The sequence below is a fragment of the Malus sylvestris genome, chromosome 4, assembly GCF_916048215.2.
Source record: "Malus sylvestris chromosome 4, drMalSylv7.2, whole genome shotgun sequence".
NCBI classification, from domain to species: domain Eukaryota; kingdom Viridiplantae; phylum Streptophyta; class Magnoliopsida; order Rosales; family Rosaceae; genus Malus; species Malus sylvestris.
In genome coordinates this window covers 2,658,252-2,683,040 of record NC_062263.1, presented here as the reverse complement: position 1 = coordinate 2,683,040, position 24,789 = coordinate 2,658,252, and the positions used below count along the sequence as shown (strand labels likewise).

At 39.8% G+C, this 24,789-nt stretch overlaps 3 protein-coding genes and 1 long non-coding RNA gene across 7 annotated transcripts in view; 3 read left to right on the top strand and 1 right to left on the bottom strand.

The window, feature by feature from the left end:
* The window catches only part of LOC126617846 (uncharacterized), a 62,732-nt gene extending 43,372 nt beyond the window's left edge, over nt 1–19,360 (top strand). For 2 of the 3 annotated variants that reach the window (XR_007621552.1, XR_007621551.1), the window contains exon 9: nt 19,208–19,360. The gene's annotated coding sequence lies outside the window, so the exon portion shown is untranslated. Of the gene's footprint in view, nt 1–19,119 lie in introns of all 3 variants that reach the window. The other variant, XM_050285931.1, reaches the window with a different exon arrangement.
* LOC126617848 (uncharacterized) overlaps nt 1–24,789 on the top strand; it is a 48,388-nt gene that overhangs the window by 21,127 nt on the left and 2,472 nt on the right. The gene's annotated exons all lie outside the window — the stretch shown is intronic.
* On the bottom strand, nt 13,200–15,001 carry LOC126617849 (uncharacterized). Its single transcript, XR_007621553.1, has 2 exons — nt 14,231–15,001; nt 13,200–13,541 (listed from the first exon to the last, which is right to left on the bottom strand). It is a non-coding gene; the product is annotated as an uncharacterized LOC126617849 (long non-coding RNA).
* Nucleotides 15,117–17,930, top strand: LOC126617835 (probable aldo-keto reductase 2). Of its 2 annotated transcripts, XM_050285908.1 has the most exons (5): nt 15,117–15,618; nt 15,972–16,172; nt 16,565–16,737; nt 16,817–16,919; nt 17,426–17,930. In XM_050285908.1, exons 1-5 carry the CDS (start codon nt 15,130–15,132, stop codon nt 17,762–17,764), a joined length of 1,305 nt encoding a protein of 434 aa, XP_050141865.1. In that variant the 5' UTR covers nt 15,117–15,129; the 3' UTR covers nt 17,765–17,930. The 2 variants fall into 2 exon arrangements, with proteins under 2 accessions (XP_050141865.1, XP_050141866.1); XM_050285909.1 differs by lacking the exons at nt 15,117–15,618; nt 15,972–16,172 and adding an exon at nt 16,209–16,324.

Below are 24,789 nucleotides of genomic sequence, written 5' to 3'. Positions count from 1 at the left end.
AGTCATGGTCTTCCGAAGTATCTTGGGAGGTGGTGGACTCTGTTCAGCCAAATACAAAGAAAAAGGCGTGCATGTCGAGGGTTCTTATCTTGAATCCTTCACACCATGCTCGTGACAATCATTCGGCCTCGTTTAAGCTTCTTGGTGGTCATATCCGCAGCGGAGCTATGGCTTGGAATGATACCCTGTCGACTACTGGAGAAGCCGTCTTTGATGAGTTTTATTGGGAGTGGCTTGAAGATGTCTTGAGCCGATCTAACGATATGCTTACTAACGTGGGTATTTACCACGCTGTGTACGCGTCTTTGTTCAGTTATGATCACCACCCTTCTATCCTTCGTGCGTTCTTTGAGCATTGGTGTTCGGCGACCATCACATTTCACACGGCGCAAGGGGAGATGTCAATTTCACTTTGGGATCTTCATAGGATCGGAGGTTTGCCTATCCAAGGTAAGTTTTATGACGAGGTCGTTCCCGGCGTGGAGGAACTTTCTCTTTGCAATAGCCGAGGATTGCCTGCGAGTTGTCGCTGTTTGTTTTGGGCGTATCACAAACTTCTTCAAGATGCTACAGGTAAATCAGGTGTGAGGATTTCCTCATGGATCCGATTTTGGTATTGGGAGGCCATGAAGTATAAGAAGCATTTGAAGAGAAATGGTCGTAACAAGACCATTAGGCCAAAGGGGAACTCAGACCCGTCCGGTGTTATTGGCTCAACCAGGCGCCGCTCTTCCGACTAGTTAAGAGCGTTTGAGGATCTTGGCATAGCGTCAGAGCATGTGGAGAAGTCTTACCTAGCTGCTTTCTTAGCTTGTGGGCTTTGCAAGTTTGTTTTCCCAAAAGGCGACGTCGACTTGGTTCGTCCTGGAGTTTTCAAAGTTGCTAGCAAGATGGCTACAGGTGAGTCTTTTAGCCTTGATATTCCGGTCTTAGCCAACATTTACAATGGCTTGAGGATTGTTTCGAACTCGGCTAGCACTGAAGATCGGGCTGTGGTGCTTCTTTACCACTATGTGTATGGTTGGTTGGGTGAATACTTTGGCATGAAATTGGCAGGCTTGGCACCTTTCGGCATGTTCTAGGCAGTCCTTTACCATGCTTAGCCAGTAGTAACCCATTCTTTTAAGCTGGAAATGAAGCTTCGGTCCGGACTGATGCGCCCCACATATTCTTGAGTGTGCTTCTTCCATGGCTTGATTGGCTTCTTCCTCGCCTAGGCATCTCAGAAGTACTCCTTCAAAAGATCACCGGTAGAGTGTCCCTTTGTAATAGAGGAAGCGATGTGCTCGTCGACGTACTTCAGAGCGGTGTTTTAGATCATCTAGAAGTATTTCATGCTCTAAGTAGTTGATCAGAGGCTGTCTCCATTCTTCAACGTTGACCGGAAGTATTGAAATAACGTTTGTATCACTCAGTACCATTTCAGTGACAAGCGGGATTACCCATCTTTGGCAAACTGGCACATTTGCAGCTTCGTCTTCTCCTAATGTCATGCTCGAGGCTAGGTTGGCAAGAGCGTCTGCCATTTGATTCTTTTTTCTTGGCACGTGTTCTAGTGTTACGGCCTCGATCTTTTGCAGCAATTGCGTTGCCAGCCGGAAGTATGGGACGAAATCATCTTTCCTCACCTCATATTCAGTCAGGAGTTGATTGATTATGAGTTTGGAGTCGCCATATATCTCAAGGGCTGTAATTTCCATTTTGATCGCCATTTGGAGCCCGATGATCAATGCTTGGTACTCAGCGACGTTGTTGGAGCATAATTCGCTTAGTTGGAATGAATAAGGTAGTATTTGCCTTTGTGGCGACATGAATACTACTCCTGCCCCCGCTCCGTCTGCTCGTGCAGATCCATCGAAGAACATCGTCCATGTCGAAAATATGTCGATGTAGAACACCTCCTCGTCAGGCAAGTCATCTGAGATTTTCCAATCGGTTGGGATTGGATGGTCGGCAAGGAAGTCTGCTAGTGCTTGTCCCTTGACGGCTTTAGCTGGGACGTAGATGATCTCGTATTGATTGAAAAGCAATGCCCATTTAGCTAGTCGTCCTGTCAAAACTGGCTTGGACATAACGTATTTGACCGGGTCAGCTTTAGCAACCAAGTGGATGGTGTCAGCATGCATGTAATGTCTGAGCTTCTGGATGGCAAACATCAAGGCAAGGCACATTTTTTCTATTGGGGAGTAGTTCAACTCAGCGCCAGTGAGCGTTCGACTGAGGTAGTAGAGCGCTCATTCTTTCTGGGATTTATTTTCCTGTGCCAAGAGTGCTCCAACTGAACTTTCCTGAGCAGCGATGTACAATATGAGCGATTTCCCTGGTACAAGCGCCCCCAGGACAGGTGGACTTGATAAATACTTCTTTATGCTTTCAAAAGCATTGTTGCATGTTTTGTCCCATACGAACGGAACATCTTTCTTCATGAGTCGACTGAACGGTTGACAACGCCCTGCCAGGTTGGAGATGAAACGTCTGATGAAGGCTAGCCGTCCTTGTAGACTTTTCAACTCGTGCAGGTTTCTTGGCTCGGGCATGCTTTGAATGGCCTTGATCTTTGATTGGTCCACTGCAATGCCACGATGCTTGACAATGAAGCCAAGGAACTTTCCAGATGTGACGCCAAATGCACATTTTAACGGGTTCATCTTGAGGTTGTATTTTTGCAACCTTTCGAACACTACTCCCAAATCCTTCAAGTGATTTGATCTTTTCTTTGTCTTGACCACCACATCGTCTACATAGCATTCTACGTTTTTGTGTAGCATGTCATTAAAGATCTTCTGCATTGCGCGTTGATATGTAGCTCCAGCATTCTTCAGACCAAAGGGCATCACCTTGTAGCAGTAGATACCTTTTGGAGTGCGGAAGGCTGTTAGTTCCTCATCTTCGAGAGCCATACGAATTTGATTGTATCTAGAAGAGCCGTCCATGAATGATAGTGCCTCATGGCCAGTGGTCGCGTCCACCATGATTTCAATGATTGGCAAGGGGAAGTCATCCTTTGGGCAAGCATCATTGAGGTCTCGGAAGTCTACGCAAATACGTATTTGTCCAGATTTCTTAAGAACTATGACGATGTTGGAGATCCATTTAGGGTATTGCACCTCTCAAATGAAGCCTGCTTCGATCAACTTGTCAATCTCGACCTCGATTTGCAGAATGAGCTCGGATCGATAGCGTCTTTGAGTTTGCTTTATTGGTAGCGTTCCAGGCTTGACTGCAAGATGATGCACATCAATGATAGGGTCGAGGCCGGGCATTTCCTTGTAGGTCCAAGCAAAGACGTCCTTGTACTCTAATAGCATCTGGTAATACTTCTTTACCTCCTCTGCACTTAGTAATGCACTCACGAAGATAGGATTTGGTTCCTCACTTGTGCCTAAGTTGAGTTCTTTGAGGTCGTCAACTATGGCTTGCCCCCTATCTTCGAGTTGTGACGGCGCTGTAATGACATATTCCACGAGGATTTCATCTTCTTCACTTTCTTGGATTGTGATGTGGAAGACGTCTTGGGCCTCTTCTTCAATATTGACCCCTTGAGTTTGTTGGCATGAAGTTTGTCCAGTGTGGATGATGGTGCGCCTTTTCACTTTCAATGATCCAACTATGTTAACCTCCAAAATTGTCTGGCGCTTCATTCTTGAAGGAATAGAACTTCGAACGTCATCTTTTTCTGCCAGACGATCGATCTTTTCTACTTCTGGGGTCGTCTTTCTCCTTCTGGAAGGCTCTTTGGCTTCTTCAAGTCTTTCCATAACTGACTGTCGTGGAAGAAAGCTAGTTATATTGCTTTGCTTCTTAGGTTTCGACAACCTTTTGAAAACAGAGCTTCGAGATGCTGACGTGTTAAGCCTTTTGAAGACGGAAGTTCTGTTTTGATCGCCAATGAGTTTAGGTGCCGAAACTCTGGGCCTTAAACGATTCATTTTATCGAATACTAACGTCTGGGGGGCAGGTCGAGACTCCTCATTATCTTGTATAATGCTCACGCTGATGTGTTGAGTGCTAGCATTTTTTGCCTTGCTAGAGATCTTCACCGGTGCATTTGGTATGAAGCCAAGTCCAGCTTTGTTGTTGTTGACCCCGTAACCATGCTCCTCCAACTTCTTCTGAGTTTTAGTGAGATTACGTTCGTTGTCTTTGACGGTGTTCAAACCCTTCTTTCCCAAATTTACAGATGAGGTGAAGTTGTACCTAGCTTTCGACATGAGTTTGTAGGCGTTTGGATCAAAACCTTCTTCGGTCCTCTTGGTTGGGAGAAAGCTTGGTCTACCCCCTTTGGTAGGTCTTTTATGAAGCCTTGTGATGGTCTTGCAACCTTAGTGTCGCCTAGCTGTGTCAAAGGTAAAACTGCATTCGTTTTAAGCAACTTTACATTATCCATGTGCCGCTGTGCATCAGCTTTGCTTGCTGCAGATTCAAATGGGGATTGACCATTCTTTCTTTTTGACGTCGGGATGTATCGGAAAACGAGTATGTTTGGTCCATTTGAGGGTGTCATACTTCCTCTGGTTGTTGGAGGTTTAGCAAGCTCATCGTCGTTTTTGCTTAAAGATGGCATAGCTTCTTCTTCTTGCTTCTTGGGCACGGCTTGCCACTCCTGCTTTTTAGGTGTTACTTTGCCCATGGATTTGATCTCTTTTGGAAAAGTTTCGGGTACCATGTCTTCATCCATGTAGAACTTGGCGTCTGCGAAATGTGATTTGGCTTCAGTGAATGGCTTGGTGTCGCCATAGATCACCTTCACTCATTCTCGGTAAAATTTTAAGCATTGGTGAAGGGTGGACGGTACTACTCCATTCGCATGGATCCAAGGCCTTCCTAAGAGCAAACCGTAGGAAGTTCTTGCATCAATCACGTGGAATATTGTGCTTGACTTGAGTTCACCAATGGTCATTTCCACTCGGATCATGCCCATCGCTCTTTGTCCTCCTTGGTTAAAATCTTGGATTAGTAGACGGCTTAGGGATAGTTCATCCACCTTGATGCCGATTGTGGTCATTGTTGACTTTGTCATGATATTTATGGCTGATCCGCCATCCACAAGCATGCGGCTGACTTTGTGCTCCCTTACGTACCCAGAGACGAAGAGAGGTCGGTTGTGAGGCTTGGATACTAGCAGCAAGTCTTCATCGGTGAAGTGGATTGCATCATCGGCGGCATAGCATGTGGCACATTCATATGGCCGAAGCTTCAAGCTTTCGTTCTTGCTTTTTTGCACTTCATGGTCGTCGGGACTTGCCAAGACCGCTGCTAGTGTTCTTCGCATCTCCTTTGGCAACCGGAGTGCTCCTTCGATGCTAAGGTGTGTCGGTAGACCTTCTTCAGTTGTAAGAGTCTTTTCCCCCTCAGTGGTGACAGCTTTGCCTTTTGAGGGTTCTTCCATTTCTACTTCGACCATGTGACATGCAGTGACAGTGCACTGTTGGAAGAAGTCCTCCGGGAAGTATTCGTGCAAAGAGACGGGAATACGTGGCTCTTGCTCTATAGGTTCCCCAGCATATCTTGGCTTAGCAGCTCTTATGTTTCTTTTAGGCTTCTTATTGTTACGGCGGCTGTGCTTTCTCGCTTGCTCCCCCTTTGGCCTTATAGCTTGTGGTATTGGCTTCCTTGTCTTCTTATAGGTTACCAGTGTCCACCCTTCTTCATTATCGATAGGTGCATCCTGGTCGTTTGCCCCCAATAATGGTTGTGCAGAAGGTGCCGTGTAGCTTGTGCATTGATAGGAATGGTCGGGCATTTCCTGAAGAGGCACGGGATCAAAGGATCCGAACATGATCGTAGTGGTGTGCGTTGCGGCTGTGTCTTCTAGGTCGAGCTCAATCCGCCCTTGCTGTGCCAACTTCATAATGAGTTCTTTTAGGATGAAACACTTACCCACATGATGACCCACGATACGCTGGTACTTGCAGTACTTGGGATCGTTAACACGATTCATCTCTTCCGGGCGTTTGCATTCAGTCAACTCAATCACCTTCTTCTCCAGCAGGTCGTCCAGCATTGCGTCCATGTCGGAGTCCGGAAAAGGGTATACCTTCTGCTCCAGCTCCCTCAAGTTGTTTTTGTACCTATCTTGGGTGTGGGAAGGCTCACTTATTTTTATCTCTTTTGCTTTGTTATTGAATGAGATTTTGACGGGTGTGGGCGAGGTCTTGATAGGGATGGTATTGGTGGTAAAAGCTTCATTAGCGAGCTTTTTCCCATGATTGTCTGCTCTTGAAGTAAGCACCTTATCCCTTTTGAAATCGGTGATTGGCTCCTTCTTTCCATGGTGGGCGATGCTCAGTTCCATGTCGTGGGCACGGGTGGCTAATTCTTCAAAAGTCCGTGGTTTGATACCTTGAAGGATGTATTGTAAACCCCATTGCATGCCCTGGATGCACATCTCGATTGAAGAAATCTCGGAAAGCCTGTCCTTACAGTCGAGGCTTAGATTACGCCATCGGTTGATGTAGTCCATGACTGGTTCTTCTCTCCATTGCTTCGTGCTCGTCAGCTCTAGCATGCTCACAGTGCAACGGGTACTGTAGAAGCGGTTGAGGAATTCCCTTTCCAACTGTTCTCAGCTGTTGATGGACTCGGGCTCCAGGTTTGTGTACCACTTAAAAACGTTTCCTGTTAACGAGCGCACAAACTGCTTGGCGAGGTAATCTCCCTCCGTCCCTGCATTGTTGCAAGTTTTGACGAAATGTGCGACATGTTGCTTTGGGTTTCCCTTTCCGTCAAATTGCATAAACTTCGGCGGTTGATAGCCTTTCGGCATCCTTAAGGCGTCGATCTTCCTGGAGTAAGGCTTCGAGTACAACGTGGAGGCATGAGAGCTCCCTTCGTACTGTGTCTTGATGGTGTTGGTGATCATCCCTTGCAGCTGCTGGATAGAAAGAGATCCCATGAGTGCCGCTGCTTGGTCTGGCTCCGGCTTCACATCGATTTTCTTCACCGGAGGCTTCTTTTCTTCGCTAGCTCCTCTCTTTAGTGGATCATCTTCTGAGTCGGGTTTTTCACCGTCCTGCGCCTCCAGTCGGTTGACGAGTGCTGCAATTTGCAAGTCTTTTTCTTCCACAGTTCGAGTTAGCCTTGCGATTGCTTTATTCATTTGAGCTAGTTGTTCATCGATTGAAGTTGCTCCAGTGGTCATGACTTGCATGGATGAACTGCCGCTTGAATCGACATCGGAAAATAAAGACTCAGAGTACTTCCTTGGGCTTTCCTCCTTTGGCGCCCTTAGCGAGGCCAGGGTGATCACAGGTTCGTACCTCGGGTGCTTTTGTTCCTTCAGCAGGGTTGATGTAGGGGTGGAAGAGGCGGCAGCAAGAGCTCTTGTCTTGCTTCGAGTTATGATGCCTGAAATGGCGCCGTCTACGGCAATGATGCTCTTGTTCTTCGCATTGGTTGTGGGAACAGCTTGAGCCTTCCTTGATGCCATTGATTTTGGAAGTGTGCTCGAATTTCTTGAACGGAGAAAGAGATGAGAGGTAGAGATGGTCCCACTGGGCATGCCAAATTTGTGAACACAAAAAATTCCTGAAACGAAAGAGACAAGAACAACGTGCACAAAATAATATTTGTATTTGATGATTTTGGGTTACAATATCTCTCTAATTTGATCCTCTGATTCGATCTCCGTAAGGTGTTGATTTGTGGATGTGAGATTGATCCAAATGGTCGTTGGACTTGATCTAAGGATGAACGTTCTTCAAGGGTCGTGGGCTTGATCTTGAAGGTGGATTTGAACGGATCTTCGAGGAGCCGTTAGGGCTGGATCTTAGGATGAGCGTTTCTTCAAAGGCTGTAGAGGCTTGATCTTGAATAATGGTGATGAACGGACCTTCAAGGGCTTTTGGGCTTTGATCTTGAAGGACGGTTGGATGTGTGGATTTGTCAACGTTGTTGATCCAAAAGGCCGTTGAGGCTTGATCTTAGGATGAACGGATGATGAACGATGAACACTTTCTTCAAGGGCCGTCGGGGCTTGATCTTGAATTGGTGGAAGTTCTTCAAGGGCCTTTGGGGCTTGATCTTGAAGATGGATGATTGTTGATCCAAGGGTCGTCGGGGCTTGATCTTGGAAGAACGATGAACGAAGAACGAAGAAGGCTTTCTTGATTTTTCGGGAACTTGGATGCTTGAGAGCTTCGGAGTTTCAGAGCTTCAGAGCTTCAAGGTGTAATCTCTAAATTTTTTTTTAATTTTAAAATGAATGAAATGGCTTCTATTTATAGAATTTTCCAAGGCCTAATTTTGAATATAATATGCAGATGAAATAAATCGTTTCTGGCAGGTGTTGACATGTGTCCTATTTGATGACTTTTCCGATTATTTTGATTTTTCATTTAGTCACACGCCACGTGTAAAATTTATATGACACGTGAGCGTCGAAATTGTAACTATTGGTCAATATTTATTTCACCGAAATTTCGATGTCTACAACTACATTGATTGATTTTCAATTTCATGGACTATTTTGATGGTGTAGGTCAATTTCAATGATCATTTGTGATATAAACCCAACTAAAAATTTACTATTTGAAATAACCTTAGATAACTCCGATCACGAGGACTTGACGTCATCCTCATCCTTCTTCGGCTTATCACTAGCAGCCTGCTCATGATTCCAAACTCAACAGTGGCAACTAAACACGAGAATTACGCCCGTTGCAGGACTTAACCGCTAACATGTACGATGGCAAATATTGCTTGCAATAATTAAGCCACAATTTGCGGACTATTATATTTATAAGCATAAATATATTTATATTTTTGCCCTCATTGCACATGATTTACATGCCACCAAAATTGTGGCAGCCACCATGTGTCGGAAAATTCAAGTCTCCGCTCACCAGTAACATAAAAAAATAGCAATATGTGTGTGATTTTTTTATCTTTATTATGTTTTTGTTGTAAAATCGACTGTGGGTGCAGTGGAATAAATGAAACAAGACACAAAATTTACGAGGTTCCTCTACAGTCAGTGTGACTGGAGTACGTCCTCGGGGCAGCAGTGGTGCTTTCATTATAATTTGAAATAATAGGAGTACAAAGATAACTCTCTCTATTATCTCCTCTTATCTTCTTCTATTTTCTCTCTTCCTCTTCCTTCTCTCTCTTCCTCTTCCTTCCTTCCTCTCTTTCTTTCCCGTGAACCCTTCACATCTATCTATCCCTTTGTTGTGTTTCATAAGGCTTGTTTTTATACAAGTAAATCACATGCTAAATAGTGGAAGGGCAACTTGCCCATTATTTGAGTGGACATCCATTTCTACAACACTCCCCCTTGGATGGCCACAAGTCTTCGATTGACTCGTTAAAATCTTGATCTGTTTTGAATGCTCCCACTGATGAGTATCTCCCCCTGATTTCAAATCATTTAGGTTGATCGTTGATCGTTCTGCTTTAGTCTCTTAGTAAGAAGAGTTGCTGAAAGAGTTGCTTTACTTATTGTTAACTTTCCACAGCCTTTTTCTTGAACTGGGTTGTAGGACTTTCTGCTAGACTAGCATCGAAGATCGGAATTTACTCCTTTTATCTGGAGCGGAATTTGATTCAAAAGTGGTGGACACTTGATCTTGAATCGGACTTGTGATTTCTTCAAGGACTTCGGGGCTTGATCTTGAATGAAATTGTACCGTGAAGAGCTTCTTCGACTTTGTCGGGGATGAATCAGCACGTGTTGGTTGCGCTTGTCTCCACATGCTCCAATGTATCATTTTCACTTTCCTTACTTGCTCCCCTTGCTTAAGTAGTATTTTCACTGCTTTCCCCCCTATGCATATGTGGCATCTTCTCTTGTAGGATTTGTCCCCTGGTGCAGAAGTGGAATGCAAACCTTTGCATTTGGATGGTTCATCACTTCTTGGTGACTGGAGACCCAACTCCAACCGTTGAAGATGACTACTCGAGAGCAATACTAGGTAAGCAATCAGGAAAGGTTCCAGGCAATCGGTTCCTTACCGAGAGTTTGAGTGGAGGTTCCGACATATTGATTTCCTTATCCTTGTCTTTGCAGGCAAGAACATGGACAAAGGAAAGGACAGGGAGATTGCATGATATGAGATAATCTTGCTCTGGTCCCTGAAGATATGTGATAATCTTGCTCTGGTGTGACATGTTTGAAGAAGTATTCTCGGAGAGGAAGAAAACTGAGTATTTCGAGATGCTATGTTGAAGATGCATTCTCGGAGATGAGGAAGAGTTAGGTATTCTTGCAGTGTTGCAGGTCTGCCTTGTTATGGAGAACAGAGGTCGACATATATAGAGATTTCTCAATAGCAAGTGGTGGTGCTGTGCTTTTACTCTTGTCAGCAACTGTGGTGTAAATAGAACAGTAAGATTTACGCGTTTTCAACTTTGTCAGAGATCTTTGACAAAATTGCACGCGACATCTGAAAAGCTAGGATGACGTCTGAAAAATACCAACGAACTTTATTCAGGAAAATCTGGCTTTTGAAATTCGGAGAGCGGTGCCTCTTCGATCTTTGAACGAGTGGCTCTGCTGCCTCTTCTTTTATAGAGACATCAATTATGTTCAAGAGTATGCTCAGAAAGTTGCTGCCTGAGAAATTTCCACCTTCCTGCACTTCTGAAATTTTATTTGACCTCTGTTTTTCCTTCATCATTTCTGAAAAATGACTTGCCCATCTAACATTTGCTTAGATTTGAGTCTTAGGAGTGATACAGATGAGCAGCGTCAGGATAATATATGGCGCCCGTCCTTCTTATCTTCTAATGGTCCTCTTACGGTTGGGGACTCTATGATGAAGAATAACATAACCGCTACTGTGGTAGCTAGGAATCTTCTCACTCCAAGGGATAACAAGATCCTTTCAGAACGGTCTGAAGAGTCGGCCGTTCAAGACTCCTTGGCTCTCAGTGTTCAGTGTGCTGGCTCTGTGTCCAATATGGGCCAACGCCTACTTGCTCAAACTCGCCAAGTTGAATCATTGATGGCGGAAGTGGCAAGTCTTAAACAAGAGATCAGAGGGCTCAAGCACGAGAATAGGGTGTTACACGTGCTTGCAAATAGTTACTCTACAAGCATGAAAAGAAAGCTCGTCCAACTGCAGGAATCCGAAAGTCGGATTCAAAGTGATCACCAGAGGTTCGTTACTAGATTCCGAAAGCAACTGATGCCTTCCCCTTCTGGTGTTTTGCTAAGTACTGGGGTGCCACATGATCAATCTCCAGTGCCTCCCCCTTCTGGGGTACTTCCGAGTACTGAGGCTTCACATGAGCAACCTTTGTGAAGGCTCCATCCTGTTTGTTTGTTTTAGCTCATGTGTATGTATATATCTGTAATTTCTTGGAGATATTAATAAATAAGCTTTATTTCATTCAATGTATTGTGCCAAATACAATAAAGCATATACTTCACTAAGATGTGGTACTTCTGGACCAAATATTAATTTATCTTTACCCTCACGAAGATAAATGATTATTCTTAGTGTCTTCATCATATGAGTATTCAACTCATAATCTTCAATCCATATGGTTCTTTTAATATCATAAATATCATGGATAAGATTTGTGTTGGTAGATTGTTCGATCTGCAGCTCGAGACAATAATTCCTTCAACACTTTATAATTTTTCTAGACTATTCAGGAGTCCCAATTTAATATCATCAACTCTTCAAGAGTTATAATTTAATGTCATTGACTCTTGCAAGAGATTTTAGTATGTTGCAACAATATCATAATGATAGTACTCACTAAGGCAATTTATATCATCCATTGATATTGAGTACATAATTTATGCTTTACCCTTCGGGGCCTTACTTCAAGCAATTTGAATCATTCAAGGATTTTCTACACTTCATGACACATTTTCCTTTGGAATTTATACAGAGCAATTTGCTCCCATGTATATTTGAGGGATTTACTTATGGAGATATGATGTGGGTGACTCACAACCCTTCATATATAATTCTCCATTTATATGAACTCGTTTACAACCTTGTGTCATATCATGTAAGTGTATTACACTGTATTACAAATGCCCATATATAATCTCCTTGGTTCAACATCTTTTGGCTATTTGTATTGTATTCAAATATATATAGGTTCATTTGCCCACGTTCTTACAAAATTGTAATGGAATTGCCTTTCTCCATTTTGGCCAATAATTTTCCTTTTGTCGACGAACAAAAGAACGTGACTCAATATTAACACAGCTCATTGATGAATTTAGTAGCTACTTGTAAAAACCAAAATTACCATTGGTTATCATCAATCCGTGATCCCATATTCTCATGTGTATGCGCATGCATAAAAGCTTTTCATTTCTTTGGATATCCATTGCCTCTTCAAGGGCATTACACTATCTCTTCCAGGATAGTCATAGTTTAGAGAATGCGGATCATAACCTCTTCTTGAGCGTTATAGAGCTTGGATTTTAATCTCCACTTCCAAGAGTTGAGTCATTTAGAACCTATACGTCAATCATGCTTCATGCATGAGACATCAATATTCCCATGTCTGTGGATTGTCCTATCTGGGACGTGTATCCACGCGGCGACTGTCATGCTTCTGGCATGCAACAGTTATGCTTCGGGAATGCAATAGTTCAGTAGTGCCATATTATTCTTCTTTCGAATAACTGAACCTTTTGAGTCTAAAAATCTGCCACGCTTCAGGCGTGCAACAGATAAATCATTTACTGTCTCATTATTTTATCCAACAGAGACATCAATTCTTGTAGGCACATTTGCAGTAAGTATATATGATTTCATCACTTTCGTTGCATCATTCAATTATTCATATTTCATTTTCTTATTGATTGCTTCGTGAATCAAAATAAGACAAATTCTCTTCGTTCTTCTGGAACGGTCTTTTCTCATTATTCTTTTGGAATGATATTTTCTCATCGTTCTTCTGGAACGATATTATTTTCTCCCCCTAATGGCAGGAAAATTGTCTTATCAAAATGACAGTCCGCAAACCATGCGGTAAACATATCCCCAATCAAGAATTCCAAATATTGAATGATAGATGGTGTTCAACATCAATGCCTAAACTGCAATGATGCCTCATTTCAGTACGTTGTGGCAGTCTTACAGGCACATAGACAACACAACCAAAAACTCGTAAATGTATAATGTTTGGTTGGTTCCAAACCCGAGTTGTACTGAGAAGTATTGATGGTCGGTAACATGTCTCAACCGAATTAATAATGCATCATGTAAAGTTTACATGTCCCCATGTAGAAAATTGGCAATTTCGTTTTCATGAGCAGAGCGCGGGAAATCAATTTCATTCGCTTAATAAAGGCTTCTGCTAAACCATTTTGAGTATGGACATAAGGAACTTCTGGTCCTTATTTAATAGTCTGTAAACTGAGACTCTTATGGCTTTTATTACAATTAAGTTAAAGCACTGCGGCACTTCAAACTTATGGTACTCATCTAGAAACTTCATGTCCTGATCTTCAGGATCAAGGGACTTCATGCTAGATCCTTTTGTATGATGGAACTTCGGGTCCAATCATTTTATATGATGAGGATCAAGAAACTGCAGGTTCTGATCTGATCAAGGAACTTCAGGTCCTGTATATACTCATAGTAACAAAAGATAAGTACAATAAATAAATTAAAGCAATAGACGGTAATTCCAGCCATAATGAATAAATTGCATTTAAGTAAATAAAATTTGTGACAAGGGCTTTAATTCAGCACCATCAAAACTTAAAGCAATAGGCGGTAAAACCGTCCATGGTAAATAAATTGCTTTAAAGTAAATAAAGCTTGTGACAAGGGCTTTGATTCAGCACCATTCACATAAATATCAAAGCTTTAAAGCAAAGGGTAATAATTCTACCCACTATAAATAAATTGCTTTAAATAAATAGAACTTGTGACATGGGCTTTAAACCAACACCATGCACATAAATAAATATATAATTTTATTATTTCTTTTCATAATGGTGATGGTCTCATCAACTTCCCACTATCAACTTTATTATTATTTTTTATTATTTCTTCCCTTCACTTCTGTCGGGGCACCCATCCAAATTGTCCTTATTTTATTAATGTTTTCATTTCACAACAACAAGTCCTTTTAGTTACTCAGGAAGTAAAAGTAACAATAAGTTCCAATTGGTGTTCCTCCTCCGGTGAGTTTCGAAAAAGTCGAAACGGTTCCCATAAGTTTTGGAGTCAAGAGTGTCTGCAACTTATGAGAAGATCAAACCGTTAGATTTAGTTCAAAATTTAGTATGATATGGATAAGAGGATACCAAACAACTTTCGTGAAGAAACAATTTCGATTTGAGCTACAGAAATAGAGTTATGGTACTCATAAGGTGGCTGTCCAGTTTTCTGCGGAAATTGGAAACTGGTTTAGTATTTCAGACATCTGCAACGATCGCACCGTTAAAGTTTTCTGAAATTTTGATATGTTGTAGATACTGAGTGGACGAACAACTTTCAAGAAGAAAGTATTTTAATCCGAGGTCCGCAAGTTGGAGTTCAGAGGCTGTTTACATGGCTGTCAAATTCTTTACGAATTTTGAGTATGTACTCTTTTGCTTCTGCAAAGGATGATATACAGTCATACAACAATATATATAGTTGCTTCAAGAAAATCAATTGTACTGAGATTTGAAGATGAAATGAAAATTGTTTCTTATCTGTGAGATTCCAGCTGAAGGAGGTGAACAGGATTTGTGGCGTTGTGCTTTCCACTGACATGAGAGCTTCTCGTGCTGATAACGTGTTGTAAAATCGACTGTGGGTGCAGTGGAATAAATGAAACAAGACACAAAATTTACGAGGTTCCTCTACAGTCAGTGTGACTGGAGTACGTCCTCGGGGCAGCAGTGGTGCTTTCATTATAATTTGAAATAATAGGAGTACAAAGATAACTCTCTCTATTATCTCCTCTTATCTTCTTCTATTTTCTCTCTTCCTCTTCCTTCTCTCTCTTCCTCTTCCTTCCTTCCTCTCTTTCTTTCCCGTGAACCCTTCACATCTATCTATCCCTTTGTTGTGTTTCATAAGGCTTGTTTTTATACAAGTAAATCACATGCTAAATAGTGGAAGGGCAACTTGCCCATTATTTGAGTGGACATCCATTTCTACAACAGTTTTGGTGTGGTTTATTATTTTTTTACGTGTGTATTATGAGAAGTGGAAGATGACTCGCTCCACTTACGACTCCACCTACCACTCCACCACCGCCGCCGCCACCACCACTATCCTTCCTGCTCCCTCATTTTACCAAACTGCCTCCATTCATATCACACACACACACACACACACACACATATATATATATATGCACACACATATATATACACATCTCTCTCTCTGTCTCTCTCTCTCTCTCTCTCTCTCTCACACACACACACACACTCTCACTCCCTCACTCTGCAATTCAGACAAAAACAACAACCGCAGTTATCAAGCAATGGCAGGAGTAGTGAGGAGGATCAAGCTGGGATCGCAAGGCCTGGAGGTTTCGGCTCAAGGCCTTGGCTGCATGGGCATGTCCGCCTTCTACGGCCCTCCGAAACCCGACCAAGACATGATCACTCTCATCCACCACGCCATCGACGCTGGCGTCACCCTCCTCGACACCTCCGACGTCTACGGCCCCTACACCAACGAAATTCTTCTCGGCAAGGTAAGGTTTTGTTTGACTTTTTTTGCTCACAATCACAATCAGTCACTCTGAGTTTCTGTTGGTAACTTTTGGGTTTGGAATTGTATGGATTGATGATGAAATGAACTGGGTTGGCTTCACTCTTGTTCTTCTAGAGAGAGAGAGAGAGTAAAATATAAATTTACTTTGTGGGTTTTGTTTGGATTGTTGAATGGAATGAACTGATGATCAAGTGCATTGGGTTCGAATCGATTTCCTTTTGTTCCTGTAGTGAATTTATATGTAATTGCTTTGTGGGTGTTGTTTGGATTGATGTTGAATTGAGTGGACTAATGATGGAGTGAATTGGATTTTGTTGGTTTAATGAGGAGCAGGCACTCAAGGGAGGGGTGCGAGACAAGGTTGAATTGGCCACGAAATTCGGTCTCAGCTCAGTGGATAACAAGTGGGACACTCGAGGTGACCCTGCGTATGTGAGAGCTGCTATTGAGGGTAGCTTGAAGCGCCTTGGCATTGACTCTGTTGATCTCTATTATCAGCATCGCATTGACACCCGTGTCCCCATTGAAGTCACGGTTTGTTATCTTCACTCACTAAGTTTTGATCTCCTTTTAATGGCAATTGCAGAACAATGTGGTTAACAACTTCATATAATATTATGAACTAAGAAAACATGACTGGTGTATTTGTAAGAATGGTACTCGAAGAGAACCAACTCTTATTCAGAGTAAGCATGCATCTGCATTTTCAGGAAGTTATTTGGAGATTTACGATGTCTTCTAGCATTTTAACAAGTCACATTTTATCAATTCGTCAACTTGATTCCGTTTGTCTCCAAGTCATGTGTTGTATCCAAATTAGTTTAAACAAACTGCTGTATAATTATCTGTCCCGCTGTAGCTATGTCGCTTTTTTTTACTAGAGCGTTTGCATCATGATTCCTTAAATTTCTTTATGTCTTTACAAGGTTGGGGAACTCAAGAAATTAGTTGAAGAGGGTAAGATAAAGTACATTGGTTTATCCGAGGCCTCAGGTTCCACAATAAGAAGAGCACATGCTGTTCATCCAATAACAGCAGTGCAGTTGGAGTGGTCGTTGTGGGCTAGAGATGTGGAGGAAGATATAATTCCAACTTGCCGGTGAGGCTTAGTGGGACTTATTAATTGTTTTATTAAGGAGGTGGCAATAGATGTTAATCTTGTTTTCCTATTTTCTCAGGGAACTTGGCATTGGTATTGTTGCATACAGTCCTCTAGGAAGAGGATTTTTTTCATCAGGTGCTAATTTCGTCGACAATCTAGCCAATGATGATTTCCGAAAGGTTTGTTGATATGCACATTAGAGAACATTGTAGCATCCTCATGCTATTATTGTGAATCTCCTTGTGTCCTCAAATTAGGAAATTACGTTGTAGCATCCTCGTGCTATTATTGTGAATACCTTAAGTCCTCAAATTAGGAATGATCTCGCGAAGTTTAGTAATCTCTCCTAGCAGGCTATCCTCTTGCGGAATCCATGCAGTAAAAAATTGATTTCTAATTTAAGTAGCGAAGTGGACCTGATCTGTTTCGACATTAGAGGTATAAACATCCTTAATATAATCATATTTTAAGGTTTTGTGTTCATCCCAGGTAGATCAATAGTTTAATGTCAGGCGAACCTCCCTTGATTGGTTTCTTTACTACAATCCGAGGAATTCATATGGTGTTGTTACAAAGTTATGTTGTACATGCTTATGAAGGCATACAAACTGTGCTGGCCCTTTATCATGTCATTTTGATAAAGTCATTAATCCTGTTGCTTATATATGTGGTTTATTGGTTGCAGTCTCTACCCAGGTTCCAAGCCGAAAACCTAGAGCATAATAAAACAGTATTCGAGCGGGTTAGTGATCTTGCAGCAAGGAAGGGGTGCACACCATCTCAGCTAGCACTGGCCTGGGTTCATCACCAAGGGAATGATGTGTGTCCCATACCCGGAACCACCAAGATTGAGAATTTTAACCAGAATATTGGAGCTCTGTCTGTGAAACTGACACCAGAAGAAATGGCCGAGCTTGAATCTTATGCTTCAGCCGATGCCGTTAAAGGTGACAGATGTATGGATGACATTAGTACTTGGAAGGACTCCGAAACTCCGCCACTGTCTTCATGGAAAGCCGCATGAGTGTGTGCAGTGCCACTGTCGTAATAGTGATGTCTCTTTGTACTTTACGCTCTTCTGAATTTCCTCGTGGTTCCGAGAATAAGTAGTGTATGCTACATTGTATGTAATGGCTTTCTTTGAGACGAAAACATTTGGTAAATTTCAACGTGCTGTTTGAGTATCAAAACTGGGAACTCTTTTCCACTTTAGGAAATTACAAGAAATATTGCCTGCGTATTGCTGCGGGATTAGAAACTGCACAAAAAAAATATGTTTTAGAAGGATAAAAGATTGTTATAAATGGTTAATGTTATTTACACTGAAAAATGTTTTTAACTTTTTGAAAGAAGTTTTACATGAAAAGGATAAATTGGTACAACTAAAAATGAAGAGTTTAATCAAACTTCATGAGCCTAATTGAAACAAATTAATACCTTGATTGACAAAATGAACCAAGAATGAAAACATCTAAATTAACATTATAAAACTCGTGGAACACTATGAAAGAATATGAAACACATGAAATAAATTTTTTTTTAAATTACTTTAGCCGTTCAATTTAAATTTGGATCGTTATATATATATATATTTACCTATGGTTTTGATCATATTAGAATATTAGTAGTTGGATTTAAATATTAAACTAAAAAATATATATACGATGGGCCAGCCCCACTAACTCTTTGCCCCATGAATGAGTTTCAGGTTAAAACTTATATTTGCTCCAAGGGTTGGAGCAAGTTGAGATAAATTTAGAACCTAAAATTTGAGTTTTACTCCAAGAATTGGAGGAGGTCTTAAACTCTTAATGTAGATAATATTGTTTGTTCGAAAGAAAAAACATATTTTTTTCGAGAGTCACTATTGGACAGGTCAAAATACGTAATACCATTGATATTTTTTTCAGATCCTCACTTTCCATTTCCTTCTAGTTATGGGGGCTCATAAATATTAGAAGTAATCTTATGTTCTAGTAGGAAGTGTAAAAACATCCAATAGCTGCAAACAGATGTCCTTGGAATTTGGTTGGAACGTGTATTACATGGATGGTATTCCAACGGATTTGAAAGACAAATGGAGGAATATGACCAAAAAGAGGCGTCAACTAACTAAATCACTCCTAACTCAGAGATACATTGCACCTTTAGTTAGTTGATGCCTCTTTTTGGATCATATTCTGCCGTTTGTCTTTTAAATCTTTTGGAATACAATCTACATGAAATACAACCTGACCAGATTGCAATCTTTTCAGCGGGGACTTTTTCGGTAGTGACCGGATTAAGATAACTAAGTTAGATTCCGATGATTTGTACAACACGATCTTTCGTGTTATTCACGTCAATCAAAACCTTACATCTGTGTTTTTTTTTCTTCAGATAATCTAAACGTATGATGAAGAGATTGACAAGGCCAATGACAAATATATTACAAGGAGGCATCTAAAGCCATATTTCTAGCCCAGAGGTTTTTCAATGTATCGGGAACACAGTTTGGTATACTAAGTGTAATATTACACTTGGCTGAAAACTTGGAAGGAAAAAAAATTCAACTAATTGTATTATGATACTGGTATACCGGGTTGTGTTCCCGAGTCTAATAATTTCTCCTTCTAGCTAACTCTTTGAACATTGAGGAGTCGACCATGCAAAAGGCCATAGAGGAACCCCCTCATTCTCCTGGAAGATAATTGAATAGGCAGATTAAACTAAAAATTTACTATTTGAAATAACCCCAGATAACTCTATCATGAGGACTTGACGTCATCCTCACCCTTTTTCGGCTTATCATTGGCAGTCTGCTCACGGTGTTAACTAAACACGAGGGTTGCGTTCGTTGCAGGACTTAACCGATATCGCCAACATGCATGATGGCAAATATTGCTTGCAATAATTAAGCCACAATTCGTGGACTAATATATTTATAAGCATAAATATATTTATATTTATATTTTTGCCCATATTGCACATGACTCGCATGCCACTAGGCCTGGCAAACGAGTCGTGTCTGTCGTGTTCGTGTTGTTTTCGTGTAACACATGTTATCTTAACGGGTCGTGTCGTGTCACACCTGTTATCTTAACATGTCCTTAACAGGTCGGGTCACTTTACCCAACCCGACCCGTTATGACCCGTTAAGAAAAATATTTTTTTTTCTTAAATTTGCACATACCACACATTGCCACTTAAATATTACTTCAAAACATTAAAAGACATTTATCGTTTTAGTACTCCATCTACACTTGAAAATAAGATCCTAATAAAAAAACAATCAAACACTATTAGTCTATTACAAAATATTAAATGTGCAAGGATATGCAAAATGAAAGAGTTTTTGTTTTCAAGGTTGTGAAGCCTTTCATTAAGTATACCATAAGATTTTGTGGTATCCACTAGTGTAAATATTTTAAATTGAAGATCGAGTTCATTCATTGTATTCATATAAGGTCAAGGAGTGTAGCTGTAAAAAAATCATCAAAATCGGAGTTAAATTAACCGTTAAATCATGATTTTGCGTTGACAATCGTCGAAAAGTTTTGTCATGTTACTTGATCTTTGAATGTTTGCTTTTTGCAATTTTTGGCGTATGCGATCTCGAAGCATATACAAAAAAGTTTGACGGTTGGATCATTGAAATTAGTTTCATAGAATGCCTATCTCATCAAAACGATAGATTCACTAACACATAGAGTTTTATTTATCCTTTCATTAAGTATAACATAAGATTTTGTGATATCCACTTGTGTAAATATTTTAAATTGAATATCGAATTCATTCATTGCATTCATATAGGGTCAATGAGTGTAACTGTAAAAAATCATCAAAATCAAAGTTAAAATAACCATTAAATCGTGATTTCTTGTTTATAACCGTCGAAATTTTTTGTCCCGTTACTTGATCTCTTAATGTTTGTTTTTTACGATTTTTTGCGTAAGCGATCTCGAAGTATATACAAACAATTTTGACGGTTGGATCGTTGAAATTAGTTTCGTAGAATGCGTATCCCATCAAAATGATAGATTCACTAACACTTGGAGTTTGTTTATACTTTCATTAAACATAACATAAGTTTTTGTGATATCCACTTGTATAAATATTTTAAATTGAAGATCAAATTCAATCATTGTATTCATATAGGGTCAAGGAGTGTAGCTGTAAAAAAAATCATCAAAATCGGAGTTAAAATAACCGTTAAATCGTGATTTTTCGTTTATAGCCGTCGAAAAGTTTTGTCCCGTTACTTGATATCTGAATATTTGTTTTTTACGATTTTTAGCGTATGCGATCTCGAAGCATATACAAACAAGTTTGACGGTTTGATCATTGAAATTAGTTTTGTAGAATACATATTTCATCAAAACAATATATTCACTAACACTTAAGAGTTTATTTATCCTGTTATTAAGTATAACATAAGATTTTATAGTATCCACTTGTATAATATTTTAAATTGAAGATCGAATTCACTCATTGTATTCATATAGGGTCAATGAGTGTAACTGTAAAAAATCATCAAAATCGGAGTTAAAATAACCGTTAAATCGTGATTTTTCGTTTATAACCGTCGAAAAGCTTTTGTCTCGTTACTTGATCTCTGAATGTTTGTTTTTTGCGATTTTTGGCGTATGCGATCTCGAAGCATATGCAAACAATTTTGACGGTTGGATCGTTGAAATTAGTTTCGTAGGATGCGTATCCCATCAAAATGATAGATTCATAAACATTTAAGAGTTTATTTATACTTTCATTAAGCATAACATAAGTTTTTGTGGTATCCACTTGTGTAAATATTTTAAATTGAAGATCAAATTCAATCATTGTATTCATATAGGGTCAAGGAGTGTATCTGTAAAAAATCATCAAAATCGGAGTTAAAATAACCGTTAAATCGTGATTTTTCGTTTGTAACCTTCGAAAAGTTTTGTCCCGTTTCTTGATATCTGAATGTTTGTTTTTTACGATTTTTGGCGTATGCGATCTCGAAGCATATACAAACAATTTTGATGGTTTGATCATTGAAATTAGTTTCGTAGGATGCGTATCCCATCAAAATGATAGATTCACTAACATTTAAGAGTTTATTTATACTTTCATTTAGCATAACATAAGTTTTTGTGGTATCCACTTGTGTAAATATTTTAAATTGAAGATCAAATTCAATCATTGTATTCATATAGGGTCAAGGAGTGTAGCTGTAAAAAATAATCAAAATCGGAGTTAAAATAACCGTTAAATCCTGATTTTTCGTTTATAACCGTCGAAAAGTTTTGTCTCGTTACTTGATCTCTGAATGTTTGTCTTTTACGATTTTTGGCGTATAGGATCTCGAAGCATATACAAACAAGTTTGACGGTTGGATCATTGAAATTAGTTTTGTAGAATACGTATCTCATCAAAACAATATATTCATTAACACTTGAGAGTTTATTTATCCTTTTATTAAGTATAACATAAGATTTTGTGGTATCCACTTGTATAAATATTTTAAATTGAAGATCGAATTCCTTCATTGTATTCATATAGGGACAAGGAGTGTAGCTGTAAAAAATCATCAAAATCGGAGTTAAAATAACTGTTAGATCGTGATTTTTTTTATAACCATCGAAAAGTTTTGTCTCGTTACTTGATCTCTGAATGTTTGTTTTTTACGATTTTGGGCGTATACGATCTCGAAGCATATACAAACAATTTTGACAGTTGCATTGTTGAAATTAGTTTCGTAGGATGCGTATCTCATCAAAATGATAGATTCACTAGCACTTAGAGTTTATTTATACTTTCATTAAGCATAACATAAGTTTTTGTCGTATCCACTAGTGTAAATATTTTAAATTGAAGATCAAATTCAATCATTGTATTCATATAGGGTCAAGGAGTGTATCTGTAAAAAAATCATCAAAATCGAAGTTAAAATAACCGTTAAATCGTGATTTTTCTTTTGTAACATTCGAAAAGTTTTGTCCCGTTTCTTGATATCTGAATGTTTGTTTTTTACGATTTTTGGCGTATGCGATCTCTGAATTATAATTATTATAGTTTTTAGGGGTATAAAATTGTTGAATTAATATATATAATTAATATAGTATTTTTTTAGGGTTATAAAATTATAAAATTAATATTTTGCTTATCGTGTTAACCACGTGTATACCTGAACCAACCCATTATCTTAACAGGTGCTTATTGGGTTACCCGATAACGACCCGATTCGTTATCGTGTCGACCCAACATCTGTTAATTTCGTGTCGTGTCGGGTCTGGTTATTGGGTCGTGTCAGGAATTGCCAGGCCTTGGGGCGTGTCAAAATCTATCAACCAAACTGAACCAATCCACATATAGAATGGGAAACTAATATTTGGCATAGGCTAAACCCTATATTCCAGATGGCTGAATTTTCAAACAAAATAAAAGCCACACGTCCACACTTGAATCTGTCAACCAAATTGATCAAATCCACATGTAGAATGAGAGGCTGATCTGTGGCATAGGGTAAAGCCTATCTTTCAGATGGCTGACCTTTCAAATAAGATCAAAGTCACACATCCACATGTCCACACTTGAATCTGTTAACCAAACTGATCCAATCCACACGTTGAATAAGAGACTAATATGTGGCATAGGCTAAAGCCTATCTTCAAGATGGCTGACTTTTCAAACAAAATAAAAGCCACACTTCCACACTTGAATCTGTCAACCAAATTGATCAAATCCACATGTAGAATGAAAGGCTGATCTGTGGCATAGGCTAAAGCCTATCTTCCAAATGGCTGACTTTTAAAAAAAGATTAAAGTCATACGTCCACACCTCCACACTTGAATTTGTTAACCAAATTGATCAAATCCACACGTAGAACGAGAGGCTAATATGTGGCATATGCTAAATCCTATCTTCCAGATGGCTGACTTTTCAAACAAGATCAAAGCCACACGTCTACACTTGAATCTGTCAACCAAACCGATCCAATCCACACGTAGAATGAGAGACTTATATGTGGCATAGGCTAAACTCTATCTTCCAGATGACTGACTTTTCAAACAAAATAAAAGCCATACATCCACACTTGAATCTGTTAACCAAATTGATCAAATCCGCACGTAGAATGAGAGGCTGATCTGTGGCATAGGCTAAAGCCTATCTTCCAGATTGCTGACTTTTCAAACAAGATAAAAGCCACACGTCCATACGTCGACACTTGAATCTGTTGAAAGTTCTAGGATGGTACTAGTTTAACCTAGAGAGAGGTGAATTGGTTCCAATTTACAAATCCAATTCAATTTTCAATTTAATTTTCAGTTCTCAATTAAATCCACATTCATATCACATATCAAACTATCATACTCATATGGAATTAAAACGATAAATAAAAAGTGCACACATGATGTAGGATTTAACGAGGCAAAACCCACCACTGGGAAAATCCTCGGGCTCCCAAGCCAGGACAAACACTAAGAGAAATGAGTACAGAAAGACTTACAAAACTCATCAACTAGACACGCATAATAGTAGACAATTTTGTCTCCGCGCTTTGCTACTCGATCTCTCTTCAGCCTTCGAGTGGAAGTGGCACAACACTAACGCGGCTGTCAATCACTGTCTCATCGAACTTTGCAGATACTAACGCGATCATGCAGAATGTATGAAATGAAATGATTTTGAAAATCAACCAATTATGAAAATCACAAGGCACATTTTCATAATTGATTTCAATTGAAGCACAATGAAAAACCAGTGGACAAAACCAAATTTTTCTTTAAAAGAAAAAATACGTGGATACAGACTGATTTTTTCTACCATAAACCTCACGGGAAAAATGTGATTTTTCTTTTGAAAACACAAGCTGCTGACCGACATGGAAAACAAACTTTCTACTGTTATATGAATGACGATGCGTTCAGTGCATGGTGCTGCATCAAATGAAAACTACAATACATACCTTCCGAGCATGCAACAATATATAAGAATATATATGTATTCTAAAACATGCAGCAAGTATATATAAATGACTTAAACAATGAAAGTGCAGCAGCAATCCAAGACTAAAAAACCTTATT